We start from the raw sequence: 15,464 nt of genomic DNA on the forward strand, positions 1-15,464 counted from the left end.
TGCCGCTCCCTTCTCCGTCTAATGTCTCCTTGTCACAGGCTTGCCTGCTCCATTCTCCCAGCACCTTTCCAACTGGTGCTCATGTGGGTTTCCCTCCATGGAACCCCCCTTGGCACCAGCTAGGTTTTCCAGACAGGACCCTACGTGAGACACTGACATGTGTGCCTTAGACACAGGCCCTGAGACAAGAACATGGATGCAGGCAGTTTATTTGGGAAGTGATCCCAGGACGTACATATGGAGGTGGGGTGTTCATGAGTATGTTACTGGTGGGGGCAGCTAGGGTTCTGTCTTGCTGGGGACCCTTTTGGGAACATGGGTAAGAGACCTCCAAATTGTCCCACTGAGAGATGGGGAGCTGAGATATTTGTCTGCTATCTTCCATGCCGCATTGGTTGAGGGATGCCCCGGGGCATGAAACCTCAGGCATTCCCACAATGCCCTGCAACATGGGCTGAACAAATCCCCAGCACCCTTGGACAAAGCCACTCAGAAGGACAGCAAATAAGGGAGGGCTCTTTGAGGTGGGAGGCTGTCCTTGCTGCAGGTGGACTCAGAGGTGGGCTGGAGAGATGCTGCCATGGCAACCTGGCTAATATTATAGATACATGCAACCCAGGAAAGCCAAGGGCAGTCCCCTTCCCCCAAATGGGACTTTACTTTAGAACAAGTTGGACACCAAGGAAAATCAACATTTTTTTCCCTTCTCTCCTCCCTTTCTCTTGCTTTGGATAAGCCAGCCAGCCAACTCTTACCTGGGTGGGGAGAGACTGGGACACACTTTAAGGGTGTCCCAAAGATTCGGTGGTCTCTCAGCCTGAGCCAGAGAACACATACATTCTACGGTGGGCAGATGTCGTCAGTAATGCTGGGTGAGCACTTACACTCACCAGCAATGTGGATGCTTGCTCTAAATGCATCGTCTCCTTCCTCTTCCTGCTAACTCTCTGGGGTAAGGACCATTGTTACTCCCATTCTACGAGGGACAAAACTCAGGCTCTCAGAAGTGAAGTCACTTGATCAAGATCTCACAGCCTCGGGTCATAGGTGGGGAACATCTGAGTGGTTGGGGCCAAATTCCAGATTCACACCTATGACCCTGGGAAATAAGCATTTAAGCATCCACTTAAGGACCAAAGCCATTTAGAGGTTTTATGTAAGTGGGAATTTATTATTATTATTATTTTAATCCTCACCCAAGGACATACTTAGAGAGAAGGGAGGGAGAGAGAAAGAGAGAGAAACATCGATGTGAAAGAGAAACATTGATCAGTTGCTTTCTGTATGCTCCCTGACTGGGGATCAAACCCACACCCCAGGTATGTGCCCTGATAGGGAATTGAACCAGCAACCTTCCAGTGCACAGGATGACACTCAACTAACTGAGTCACTCCGGCGGGGCAAAGTGGAAATTCCTTATACTCTTTAGAAAGGCTTAAAAAGAAAACAATTACGCATTATTTCTAGTATACAGTTCCGGTCACTCAATGAATATTAGTTCTGTTGACTTGGCATTGGATCCTACCTGCAACCAAAACACAAATCTGAGTAAGTCGGATCTCTCCACGGCTCTCTATTGCCCTTGGGAGAGAGTTTAAACTTACTATGGGCTCCTTTCCACATGTCCTGGTGATCAGGTCTGAGCCTCCTCTCCAGCCCCAGCATCTTAACCCGCAGCCTCATTCCAGTCACGCTGAGCTACTTGCTTTTGCATTCCTCTTCAGCTGAGAACCCCTGTGGCTCTTATCTGTGCCTTCCTGAGTCCCACAGCACCTGCATCTCTCTCTCTTACATTACATTATTACCGTCTTTTGCTCGCCCGTCTCTCCCACAAACATGAAAACATGCCTTTAAGGGCTTAGGTTAAGTTTCCACCTGGCATAGACTCAGACCCAATGTTAGCTGCTATCTTTGCATCTTCAGGGCTGTTTTTCTAAAGTTGATGTTCAGTGAAGTGGTAGTTCTACCCTGATCAGTGATTTTCAAATTTTCTTGTGCATCAGAACCACCTGGGTCCCATCCCCAGAGGTTTTGATCTAGCAGGCCTGGAGTGGAGTCCAGTAATTTGCATCTTTACCTAGTTCTTAGGGGATGCTGCTCATTTTGGGACCACACTTTGAGAACCACTGGGCTGGCCACCTGGGGAGGGTGGATGTCTGGTTAGAGTGACCAAACACTTGGAGCTAAAATCAACTCATACTAGAGGCAACTCAATTTCCAGTGGATGTGGCCATAGGATACTGATCTACCGATTTATCCATTCAGCCGATATTTATGGAGAACCTACTATGTCTAGGTCTCCTGTGATTCCCAGCCCAAAGATAAAGTTGGTTGGTTTGTTTTTCCATCCCCATCAGCTCAGTCTTGGAAGAAATGAAAGGAAGGGCAGTGTGATTGCAAACATTGAAGTCATCCTCATCAGCCTTACCTCCCACACTCAGCTGGAGGGCGAGACACCTACCCTCTAGTTCCCTTCCTGAGCAACGGGGTACCAGTGGTGCCTACTTGGCGGAGCTGAGCACGAAGGGAGATGGAGCATGCCCAGTTTGGCCCCTCGTTTTAATTCTCTTCATTCAACTTGACTGCTCTCTAGAAGTCAATCAACAAACACATTCTTAAGAGCTGCTTCGCCCCAACCTCCATTTAGGTGATCAGGGAAAAGAGTCTGGCTAGAGATTCCAGACCCCCGGTCCTGGAACTCCCCCGTGTGGTCAGATTTAAAGAAAACGTCCTTCTGGAGAGTACTAAATTACGTAAGCAAGGTGCTCCTTCCATGGCCACCATTGTCAGCAATGCAGCTGGGGGCCATTTTGTCAAGAAGTGATCCTTTGGTGGGGAGGAGGCAGTGGGGAAGGGGAGCGTGAGCCATACAGGTGCACGGCAGTCCCCTCATAATGAAATGTAACAAAGGAACAATTGAGTTCAATGAGGGGCGTGCAGCTTTAAATTAGAGAATGCATCCAAAATCCATTCTACAAACTGTGAAATGTGGTAACCTAAGGTATTACTATGACTTCCCTTATTTCGGTGAAATTGCTTTGGCTGCTATGGCTAGTTAAAGGGTAGGGGGATGGAGAGGCTCCAAGAGTAGCTTTCTGGAGAAGGGAAACAGAAGCGAAAGGGTTAAACTCCCCAGAAAACCAATTATGCAAAGGGCTGGATGCTGACCGGCCTCCAGGCCAGTGCTAAAGATCTGAATTACAAATGTACCGACTTTGCTGCTCAGTCAGGAATTTCTGCTCTTCCTAATGGAGCCCGTCCTTTCTGTTGTCCCCACTGAGAGCGTGAACGAGATCTAGACCACAGAGGAGCCTGATTCTACTCACCTGGGAACTGCCTGTGACAAAGCCTTAAAAGGCACGTTGGGGGGATGGTTAGAACCAACCCTTCCCATCTCCGTTTCTGCGACCATGCTCTGCGCTTGCTCTGTGGGTGAATCAGTGCAATCGCTTTCCTGCTCTTTAAGGAAGGTGGGCTAGCCGACTGCTTTTTTTTTTAAAGCTGAAGATCAATTTGGGAGGCTGACATAAGAAATGACGTTTGTCAGGTTCTGTGGGTGGGAATCTGCTCTCTCTCTGAGAAGGAGCCAGCTGGGCTTGTAACAGAGGCTGCGGCCTCCGGCCTCCTGGAATCTAATAGGAATCTGGGCTGTTTGCAAACAAACTAGGACAATCAGCTACCGTGTCTGTGTGTTTAAATCCCTGATAATTTGTTTAAAGAGGGGAGGGGTGTGGAAGGGGGTGACAACAAAAACAAAAGAACTTCACTTTCTTTCCCCTTTTCCTCCCTGTGGGTATTTTTGGGGTATGTGTTCCCTTCCCCTAAAGGATAGCGTCATGAGGGCACGAAGGCCGCTGAGAACAGCTGTGCTGTGAATGGGTTAACATGTGGGCATCAGTCAAGTCACCGGCAGCTGGGCCCGGGAGCCTGCCCGGGAGCGGAGTTTTCCTGTGTTTTGTTTTCCCCAGCGGCAGCCATTTCAGCTCAATAGCTCAGTTCTTGGGAAAGGCCACTTCTTGACTTTGGAGAAGACACACTTCCCTGTGCACCTAAAATAAATAAGCAAACAAGTAAATGAGAGCACAGACTGTAACAAGGCCCCGCGCCCCGCCCCAGGCCATGTCTCTCACTTTCGGGTGTTGGAAGGCTTTGCTGAGGCAGTTTGCTGCCTGAGTGGCTTAGTTTGAGGAACATCAGCCCCTCTTCGTGTTTATTGTAAATGCTCAGGAATAGGCTCTCAACTAAAACACACACACACAACCAAAACCAAAACCAAAACCAAAACAACCCTCCTCCCCATAAAACAAAATCCACACAACACTCAGACGTGGAGTTGAACTTGCTTCCTAGCACTATATTAACAATTCAATATAGCGCTCCCTACATAAGTCAGCTGGCTTCAATGTTCATGCCTTAGAAAGCAAGCCATTTCATTAAAAGATTCCTTTCCTTCTTGGCCAGGAGGATGGGAAACCAGTTATAGAAACTGTTGGCATGATCTGCAGGGGGATTCTCAGCAAAGGACCTCTTTAAAGATTTTACATTTTGCGGGGGGAGGCGGGGAGATGGCAGATGGGAGGGCTCCTTCTGCATATGACTCAGTTCCTCCTGGGTATTCTCATCAGGCCCAAAGCCCCAGCATCCAGTGAGGCGAAACGTGCAAATGAAACTGTCGCCTTTCCTAGTGGACTGGTGTGGCCCGCAAACCCCCCGCTGGTGTGCTGACACAAAGGAATCCCCAGCTGCCTGGCTCCCTGCCCTCTTCCCATGCTCTATGATCCTGGGCTGGGGAGCGTCACCCCCAGCAAGGGCTTCCCCAGAGGGTTTTCCCCTGATTTGTGCCAAGTGAAGCTTTGGGTCATGAGGTGCCATGAGGTCATTTTCAAAGTAATCCCCAGGCTCGGGCAGGCAGTCTGAGGAAGTCACTCAGCCGCATGGGAGACACCTGGGTCTTTATTTGAAACCGAGCACCCAGCAGGCCCAGCAGCAAAGGGCCCCTTAATCTGTTTTCTTAGAGATACCGTTTTTCTTCTCCTCCCAAACACACTTTCTAAACACCTTGTTGCCCAATCCATGGTTTTATTTGGCTAAAGTGCAGTCTTAGAATATATTCAATTGATTTCCAATCAATGTGTGATGGGTCACATATGTGATGGATTTGTATGGGCAAGTGTGTGTGTGTATCTGTGTTAGTTACATGCACCTATTTGTATGTGTGTTGAATATGAATGTATTTATCGATTCCTGTATGCACTTATGTTCATATGTATAAACATGTGCATGCATTTATTTCTGTATGCAGTGTATGTATGTATGTATAAACACATGCATTTATGCTCAGAGGTGTGAATGTGAATCCCCGTGCGTGTATCTGTGAGCGGACACTGCCCATGCAGATGTCCTCTAGCTGCTCAGGGAGCCCCGCTTCTCAGCGCAATGGAAGCAGCTTGCCCTTCCTGCCTAGAAGGGTGGCCCTTGGCTCCAGGAAGCACCTGCTGTGAGGTGCACTTCATGCCGCAGCGCCCCCTGGGCATCGTGCAGCCCAGCTCCAGCTGAGTCCAGGCTTTGCTCAGCTCCTTCCCAGCCCTGCTCTCTTGCCCCCTTTCTGAAGGGAGTCCTCCCTCAGTATTTCACATGCATCGGGATGAGTCCCGTCTCAGGCTCAGCTCTAGGCAGCCTGGCCCAACGCAGCACTTTTATATACAGTAGGTGCATGTGCATATGCAAACGTACATGCGCACATGGTGGTCTTCCTGTGTGCCCCCACACAGGAAACCTGGGAGGGGCTGGGAGAGAGGCAAGCTGGCGGAAGAGCACTAATTTTATTTAGTTTTCACTAGGGAAGGTAAAGGCGTCTCAGACATAGGGTGTGAGAGACCTGCTTTAAAAGTGGAAAATTAAAAGATGCTTTAGATGTCAATGTATTTTTTTTATTAAATCAGAGAAAGAAAGATACAGTACATGATATCAGCCAATCATATGCGACTTTTGAATTACATTTTAATAGACTCATGGTCCTATTTACTCCTCTGTACAAGTATTAAAAAAAACTCATATGTGAATAATCTTCTGTAACTTTTTATTAAGGGGGGTTACGGGGAGGGTTTTATCAGAGCACGTCCGAGAACATTAGGAAATTACAGACAGACTGGAGACAAGTGCCAGACAGAGCAGATGAAGCAAGCCCCTCAGCTAGCTGAGAAACATGAATAACACAGGGACACAGGATGCAGGATTCACACGGAGCCCTGGGCGCCCCCTTGTGTTGCAAAATAAACTAGCAACTTCATTTGTTTTTTTGTGATTTGTTTTTTAAGTTGTAATCCTCGCCCTTGTCACTGAGCTTCAAAAAAGCAATTGTTTACTCAAACCGTTTCAAGCCCTCTCCAGTCAATCTGGCCCCTCTCATCAATAACGTTCAAGGACCCTGTGTAAAAAACAACTCTTATTCATTCCTTTTTTCACTCCCCACACATGCCACTCCAGGAAATTGGCAACCTCCCAATACAGAGCCCATGTCCTCCCTCCTTGAAACGTGAACTTAAACAAACAGATTTTCCTCTCTTCTTGGGTGAGCCCATTTACGACAAACCATTTCTTTCCTGCAACTTGTCGCTGCCATACTTCATAGTTTAACCAGAAGGATTCCTCCACCCCACCCCACCATCCACTCTTCTGACCTGACGAGTTAACCTGCTAAGTCATCCTTACGATTATTTACCAGCAAAGTTCGGACCAGAGATGTAAATAATGCACCTCAATATACAAAGCTCAGGCTTGGTGTGTAGGCAGCATTTCATTTGATGGCCATCAGAAGAAAAAATATATACATGGAGTGGGTTGGGGAGGAGATGGATAGGGAGGAGGCATCTTGGTGGCAGGAGGACGTGGTGGGAACTGTGGCGATTTGTTTACTTGGATTTGCCAACTGGTCCAATGGATACGGGGTCTGTTTGCACTTGAGCATCCAACATCCGCTTTGGTCCCTGGAGAAAAATATCAGAAAGTATGTCCTAATGAGGATCTGTAATATCAATAGCAACAACTGCCATTTATTTAGCACTTACTCCATGCCAAGTGCTGTGCTCAATAAATGCACCTTACTCGCCAGTGGTGGGTAATTGAATAGTCTCCCATCAGATGCCCAAATTCAATGCCCCGTTATATTACTTTCTAGCTCTGTGAAATCTTAGACAAATAACTGGTTGTGCTTCAGTCAGCTTCTTTCTTTTTCTTTTTCTTTTTTAGAGAGAGAGAGAAGCATTGATTTGTTGTTCCACTTATTTATGCCTTCATTGGTTGATTTTTGTTTGTGCCATGACTGGGGATCGAACCCGCAACCTTGGCATATCAGGACAATGCTCCAACCAACCGAGTTACCTGCCCAGGGCCAGTTTCTTCATGTTTAAAATGGGGTGACAGCCCTGGCTGGTGTGGCAAGGTTGGTTGAGTGTCATCCAGTGCACTGAAAGGCTGTGGGCTTGATCCCTGGTTTGGGCATGCAGGAGGCAGCTGATCGATGTTATGCTCTCACATTGATGTTTCTCTCTCTCTCCCTTTCTCTCTCTCTCAAAATCAATAAATTATTCTTTTAAAAAAATTAAATTGTGGGTGATACAAGTCATCGTAGAGAATTGTTCTAAGATAAAGTGAGTTTGTATTTGTAATGCACGTAGCGCCATGCCTGGGGCATAGAAAACCCTCCATGATTATAGCTCATGTCAGTCACCCTCTCTAACCACTTTCTAACCACACTTTCTCCACCTGCATGGAGCTCTGTGGACTGCTGGCTATATCCCGGTGCCCAGCACTTGACCGGCACACAGTAGGTATCACCTGAATGTGGCTGAATAAACTCTAGGAATCAAGTACTATTATTACTGTTGTTATTATTATTTAACCTTTTCTTTCAAGTATAATTTATATACAATAAAATTAATCCTTGTTTATATAGTTCTATGATCTTTGACCAATACAAATAGCCATATAACCACCACCAAAACCAAAATATGGCGTTCAATCGCTTACAAATCCCTAGGCCCCTTTGGAGTCAACCCCTTCCCCCAGCCCCAGACACTGGTAACCAGGGGCTGTTCTCTATGCCTAGACTTTTGTCTCTTTCAGGATGCCATAGCAATGGGATCACAGAGCATAGAGCTCTGAGTCTAGCTTCTTTCATGTAGCATAATGGGTTTGAGATTTATCCATCTTGCTGCATTATCAGGGGTACTATTATTACTGGCCCTGTTTTACAGTATGTAAATATATTGTAAGGTAGTATAGCATAATATGGGATAGCATATATAGTACAGTAAAGTATGTATACCCTAACCCTAACCCAAGTGCAGAGAATACATAGAGTGAAGCACATATAGTAAAATGCATATAGTATAGAGTAGTATAATAGATAGTATATATAGATAGTATTGTGTAGTATAATGTAGTATAGGATAGTACACTATAGGATAGTGTATATTGAATAATATATTATATATACATACATATAGAAACCTAGTATGGTTAATATAGCATAGTATATAGCATATATAGTACAGTGTAGTAAACCATTGTATATATAGTATAAATATATATAGGGTAGCACAGTATAGTATAGTATATACAGGGGTGGGCAAAAGTAGTTTTAATTATATTTTTTTGTATGGAAAATACAGTATTTAATAAATCCATGCATCCATCCATTTATCCATCCATCCATGCACCCATTTGCCCATCCACCCATCATCTATTCATACATCCCCTCATCCATCCATCCATTCACCCAATCATCAATCCATGAGGCATGCATCCATCCATTTATCCATCCATCCATGCATCCAGCCACCCCTCCATCCATCCATGCACCCATCTGCCCATCCACCCATCATCTATTCATACATCCCCTCATCTAGCCATCCTCCCACTCATGCATCCATGAGGCATGCATCCAGCCCAGCCGCCACACCGGGGAGGACAGGACATTTGCCATAACAGGTATAGTTCCAGCCCTCCCAAAGCCAATAGCCTGGGAGGAAACAACTGAATAGACAGAAATGAAGAACACAAAAAGGTTGATTAATTATTTAATGTCTGGCCTCCTCTCATGCCCACCAGGCTTCCTGGGATGGAAGGAGCTAAGTTTAGTCACCTGTGTACCCAGCCCGCAGGGTCAGGCTTAGAGCAATCTCCCTGGTTTAAATTCTTCAAGACTCCTTTTGGCCACAGACAGCCATCGATGCTTCTTGTCATCCCCTGTCCCTGCCAACATCTCCCATCCTTGCTTTCTCTCATCTAGCCAGACTGAATTCCAGTTCTCTGCACCTCTGCAGCACGCCTTGGCACCTGTCTTCCCTCTGCCTGGCACACATTCTGCCTTCAGACCTCCCCTTGTCCCTCTGTCCGCAGACTAGTTTGAGACTCCACTTCCTCTGAGAAGCACTCCCTGACTCCTCTAAAGGCCAAGGCCAGGCCACACCCTCACCCTCAGGCTCCCCTCACAGGCCTACCTTCTGCCTCCCAGCTGTTGCCAGACTCCACACCCCCACCCCATCCATCCAGCCAGGACTGTCACTCCAGACAGCAAGACCTGTGTCCACCTTCTCTCTCTGTGCCCAGCACAGCGCCTGGCACAGAGCAGGTCTCGATAAATACTGTTTAACAAATGTCCCACCAGCCCCTAGCCAATGGTCCCCTCAGGAGGCGGGAAGCTCACCACTGGCCAGAACCCAGAAAGAAACGCGGAAAGCTCCACCTACCAGGCCCTTGAAGAAGCCCCTGAGGGACTGGCGCCGCTTCTCGGGTCTCTTCTGGGGCCTGTCTGCGTCCTGCAGCGCGTTGGCCTGGGCCATGACCACGGCCGGCTCCGCACACGCGCATGGGGCTGGCTCTTTGGCTTCCTGCTTGTTGTTCCGCTGCTTGTTGCTCTCCGCCGCCGTCTTCTTGTCCTTGGCGGAGCCCTCCTTGCCCTTCTGGCTCGCTCCTGCCATCTCGGGCTCGGGCGGCGCGGTGGCCTTCTGCGGGGAGTGTGAGGTCTACAGCAAGTTCAAACAAATGCATCTCAGTGGCTGCAAGACAACTCTCAATAAATATGTCAAAACAGAGATATTCAAACGTTGGATGGGATCTAGGTTTTCATGAGTCCTGGGTGAAATGAAGAAAAAAAAATAAAAAGAAAACCAAGAAATGCACCAATACTTATTACGGTATAGTCACAGTAGGGGACATTTATTTATTCATCTAATAATTCGTTAATTTCATGCTTTCCCAGCAAGCATTCTTCTTCCTTTTTCTGGTACTAGAACCTGCGTTTTCCTTGGGGAACCACTCTTCCCTCTTGTCTATTCCTTAGGGTTTAGGCAAAGGAATGATACCCCTGGTCAGGAGCAGGTGACCCAACCTGGCCAATCAAACCATTGCATGTGATTGCGCTACTGTGATTGATTCAGGATGGCCAAACAGATGAAAACTGAGCTAATCTCAGAGCTTTGTTCAAACAACTGTGTGAGAGAGTCCTGCTCCTTTTCTGCTGTGTTTAAAGATAAAAGCCTGCAGCTTCCAGAGCCCTGAGCACTTCCAGGAAAAATAAGTTTGAAAAGTTAGCTAACACAAAGGAAAGCTGAGAGATGAAGAGAGAAAGAGCCCACATATTGATGGCATTGTGTGTGTGCCTGGATCTAGCTGTTCCTGAAGCCCTTCCTGCTAATGCTAGTTTTGAGATGTTTCTGCACATGCAACTGCATGCGACTCTTTTCTTGGAGATACCTTTTCTATTCTATGTCTACCATGAAATTGTAGAAATTGTCCCTTTGCTTCATAAAACAGTGATAAAGGAGATGATTGTTTTATTTTTAGTTTTGAACTTACATCCTTTCATGCTAAAGTGAAATGTTTATAATCCTATTTGGTTTCTACAATTTGGAGGGATGAGGCTGTAAAATCCAAAATTCTAGAAAATACTGGGTAAATTACAGACAGATTAAAAAAATGTACTAGGAAGTAAAAGCCTTTTCTCCACAATTTACTTGAATTGAAATGCTTACAGGGGCCAGACAGATAAAATAAAACATGACCGAGGCTACAGGTAAGAATAATTTCATGGAGACCTTATTCCCCCAGTTGTGAAACCAATGTAGGGACAAAGAACTATTTCCCTAGCTAAGAAAACACCAGTTCAAGCAATACTGTCTTTGATGTTAGGGAGACAATGTGGAGTAGGGGGACTGTGGTGAGCTGAATGTCACATGCCCTGTTTAAACAGCTGCTCAGATCCAGCCTAGAGATGCTATGTAGGATTACAGCCCAGTGTAATCGTCAGATCTGGCTTTTCAATGGAAACTTAAAATTTTTATTTTTTTAAATGTGACATATGTGCATTTTTAAGTATCGACTTCTCAAGTTTTAAAGCGTTGTTTACAGCAAGCCACAGCCCCAGTACCCTGTGAGCCACATTTGACCTACTGGGTATATGTTTACAATCTCTGATTTATAAAGTTATTACTCTCCCATGGTCCAGAGATTCTATGACAAGGTGGCAGGTTGATTGAGAAGGAGCAGCCAGAGTGCTATCGCTGACACTGTGGATTAAGCACATCCCTTGGAAGGAAGTGGGAAGACAGCGAAGTCCCCAGGCCCGAGGTCTCTGCAGGTTGCAGCCCCCGGAGGGCAGTCTCCCCTGCAGAAAGCAGCATCAGACACTCGGTGCACCTGAGAAACTGCTCTGCAACCGTGTGTCCTCAGTATTTCTGTCAGACCCCTGCTGCCTATGTTCTAGCAAATGCTAAGACACAGAAGTCCAAGTACAGTAGACAATGAGCCAGACTCCCACCAGAAAAGACCAGTAACCAGTGAGTCCATTCAAACAGCTCACCCACTGTTTTTGTTGCATGGAAGATTTTAAGATACAGTGAATAGCTAAGAGCTTGGTGTCTGAAGTCAAGGCGTTCTAGTGCTGTCACAACCTTGATGTATGGCCTGGAATAAACTGTTCGGTCTCTCAGCTTCCTCATCTGTAGGGGGGTAATTAAAGAAATCATACCCCGTGCCTCTGGGAGGACTACATGAGCTGGTAATGACACTGTGCTGGGCCCATGTGAATGGCCAAACATAAGGGGGCCAATCGTCTTGGTTTATTTGAGTATAGGGGGGTGGGGTTCAGGACATGGAACAGTTTTAAAACTGGGAAAGTCTTGGGAAAACTGCTCATCCGGTTTAACATCGCCAGAGGTGATCCCGAGAGACTGTGTGGATCTGAGTGCCGGTACAGAGGAGGCACTTAGGAAATACTCGTTGATTCGAGTCCCCCTGTGATGTTTAGGTGAAGACTTAAAGGACAGGGAGGAATTTTCCATGTGGAGAAGAGGGAAGAGCATGTGGGAAAGCTTTGCAATAAGAAATAGCCAGGGAACTCTGGCTTGTTCATGCTTGTATCTGCAGAGCCCATTAATGCTGATAGGTAGTAGGCGCTTAACCTGGAGACATTGAATGAGCTGGCATGGTTGAGGATTGCATTGGAAATGAGGCTGGAAAGAACCAGGAGCGTGACAGCTAAACCCACCACCGAACCGAGTTCACCAGTCACTTACTTGGTAGCTGGAGTCTTTCCCATTTATTTCTTCTGAGTGCGCAATCCCTCCATCCCCTTTCACTGACTAAAATAACAAACAGACAAGGGCCTTTCAGCTACCATACACACAGCAAAATAGAGTACACAAAGGCAGTTCTGATATGGGTGGCCGCAGTCATTCGTTGTTGAGAATCAGATCAAGACCAAATGGAAGACCAAGTGGAAATGGATTACTTATGAGATATACAATTTCCACATGGTCTGCACCCAGAGAGTCTAATTAATTAAGTTCAAGTGTCAGCATCCAAAAATGACAACAACAACACAAGTCTTCAACTGTAGGGGTAGGTAATCCTGGGATCAATAAGTGGTGATGAAAATACCAATGTTGGAACCAGGAGGTGACTGAAAACATTGATGAATGAATCAATGAACAAACAGGTGGCCCAAAGGTGCAAACATCCAGTTATAAGATAAATAAGTACTAGGGATGTAATGTACACGAGAGATGACAGTGACCTCTGCTGGATGATATAGAAAAGTTGTTAAGACACCAAGTCCTAAGAATTCTCATCACAGAAGAAACATTCCTCCCCCGCCCACCCCCGCCCCGCCCCGCCCCGCCATTTCTTTTCGTTGTACCTGTATGAGATCATGGATGCTAATTAAACTTTCAAACCTTTGTGCTGTACACCTGAAAGTCATACAGTGATATATGTCCATTATCCTATCTAATCAGGAGGGAATATGCTAATTGACTGCCAAGCTCTCAAAGATGGAGGCGCACACAGCTACAAGATGGTGGCGCCCAGTCCCTTCAGCCCTGTTGGGGCGGCAGGCGCATGGCATGTGCCTGCCTCCAGAGTCCCTCAGTCCCCTCAGCCCCCCAGCCCCCCAGCCGCCCAGGGCCGACCTCCAGAGTCCCTCAGTCCCCTCAGCCCCCCAGCTGCCCAGGGCCAGCCCGAGGCACAGGCAAGCCTTGGATGGTGGCTGCCCAGCAGCCCAGGGCTGTCTGAGGCTCAGGTAACCAGGGCCGGCCAAGGCTGCGTTGCCAGCAGTGGCAGCAGCAGAGGTGTGATGGGGGCATCTCCTTCCCCTGATCGCCGGGTCGCCTCCCACCCCTGAGGGCTCCCAGACTGTGTGAGGGGGCAGGCCGGGTTGAGGGACCCCCCTCTCCAGTACATGAATTTTCATGCACTAGGCCTCTAGTATCTTAATAAAACTGGAAACAATAAAAATAAAGTAGATAAACAATTAAACCATTGGTAGCCTTTCATTGGTGACATTTGGAGGTCCTTCATCGCTCCCTCCCTCTCCCCGTCTGTCCTTAATTCCTTCTCTCGTCCCTTGTTCATTCTCTCCTCTGGGCAGAATTCCTCTCCAGAGACGAATTGGAATAGTTCATGTTGGGCTCTGTATTAAAAGGACGATAACCACAGAAACTTATTTTTTTCCAGCTGTCAAAAATAGCAGAGCTCCTGTTTAAAGAGACTAAAATTCTTTCAGAGACAAACACGTTCAAGAACAGTCTGAAGACTCTGAAATAATTTCAGAAATTTTCCAATGTGATACAGAGCAACTTTCTTCATGGGGTTTATTTCTGCTCATGATTGTCAAGGCATGAAGACGGGACTTGGTTGTGTCATCCAAGCCTTGGGTATTCATAACGTTATTTTCGGTTTCCTTTGCCGGGTCCTACATTCCTATCACTTGATACTCCGAGGCACGTTTGAACCATTTCCAATACATATATCTCTTAGGTACTCAACATTCTCGTGGGGACGTGTGGTGTGTATTTTGATGGGGATGTTATCCAACCCAAAATGAGATTTACGAGAAAAATTGGGAAGCCATTTTAATTTAGTGTGAGCATATTAGCAACACTGTTTACTCTACCGGCCTCACTACAATACATCCAAGGAACAGGACCTGCTAGAAATTTTCAGGATAAACAAAGGCTATGAGTCCAAACTTGGTATTTTATCAAGATGCCCACTTGAAATGAAATTGGACAATTCAGACAAAATTACAGTGGCGGCCAACTTCATTTTAGTGGCAAAGTACATTCAGAAAACTATATCCAAGCTTTACACCTGCCATGTATTAGTTCCTCTCCTTTTGCCTTGTAATTTCAAGTGAGTGTAATTTTAGGGAATTTCAGGTAGGACCACGACATAGAAGTCATGTTTGCTCAGAAAGCATTACTAAGAGATCTCCAAAACGGAGCTATGGTTGTCCTATCTCCAGGTAGTCTCAGAGAAAACCAGCTTCCAGGAGAAGCCCAGGAAGCAGAAATAACACGAGTATAAGGGTGAAGCAACAAAAACTGAGTCTGAGCTCTGGCTTGGCAAGTTAGCAGCTCTGTGACCTTGGGCAGGTCGCTTCAGTCCCGAGTCTCTGTGCCTTCACAGCAGGGCAGGAGGAGTGCTTGTTTCACAGGGTTTTTATATTAATAAGTGAGTTGGTACATGCAATGTGCTTATTAGCACAGTGCCAGCCACACCATTTCCATGCAATAAATGGCAGCTATTATTATTATTACTATTAATAACTGAAAAGTGCAAAATTCCTCCCTTTTAAGAGTAGAGAGAAATGCAAATTGCTGGTGAAATAGAACTTGCCCAAACAAATGCTACTTCCAGAAACCCTTCCTTAACGAGCAGTTCAGAATTTATATTTCATATTCAGGAAAGAATTTGCGATCAAGAACTTTGGCTAGCCTGGCCGGCGTGGCTCAGTGATTGAGCATCAACCTATGAACCAGGAGGTCAGGGTTCGATTTCCGGTCAGGGCACATGCCTGGGTTGCGGGCTCGATCCCCAGAGTGGGGCGTGCAGGAGGCAGCTGATCAATGATTCTCTCTCATCATTGATATTTCTATCTCTCTTTCCCTCTCCCTTCCTCT

General features: G+C 46.5%; 1 protein-coding gene across 2 annotated transcripts in view; it reads right to left on the reverse strand.

Annotated features, from left to right (window-relative positions):
• Positions 1-1,145: 1,145 nt before the first annotated feature.
• Positions 1,146-15,464, reverse strand: part of BCAS1 (brain enriched myelin associated protein 1) — a 78,716-nt gene continuing 64,397 nt past the window's right edge. The window contains exons 11-14 of one of the 2 annotated variants that reach the window (XM_080686952.1): positions 12,579-12,644; positions 9,753-10,028; positions 6,916-6,986; positions 1,146-4,049 (exon numbers count right to left, since the gene is read on the reverse strand). In XM_080686952.1, the coding sequence (XP_080543078.1) occupies positions 3,980-4,049; positions 6,916-6,986; positions 9,753-10,028; positions 12,579-12,644 (483 nt within the window). In that variant the 3' untranslated portion in view covers positions 1,146-3,979. Of the gene's footprint in view, positions 4,050-5,911; positions 6,987-9,752; positions 10,029-12,578; positions 12,645-15,464 lie in introns of those variants that run through there. The other variant, XM_080686953.1, reaches the window with a different exon arrangement.

The sequence above is a fragment of the Plecotus auritus genome, assembly GCF_963455305.1.
Source record: "Plecotus auritus genome assembly, chromosome: 8".
Classification (NCBI taxonomy): Eukaryota; Metazoa; Chordata; class Mammalia; order Chiroptera; family Vespertilionidae; genus Plecotus; species Plecotus auritus.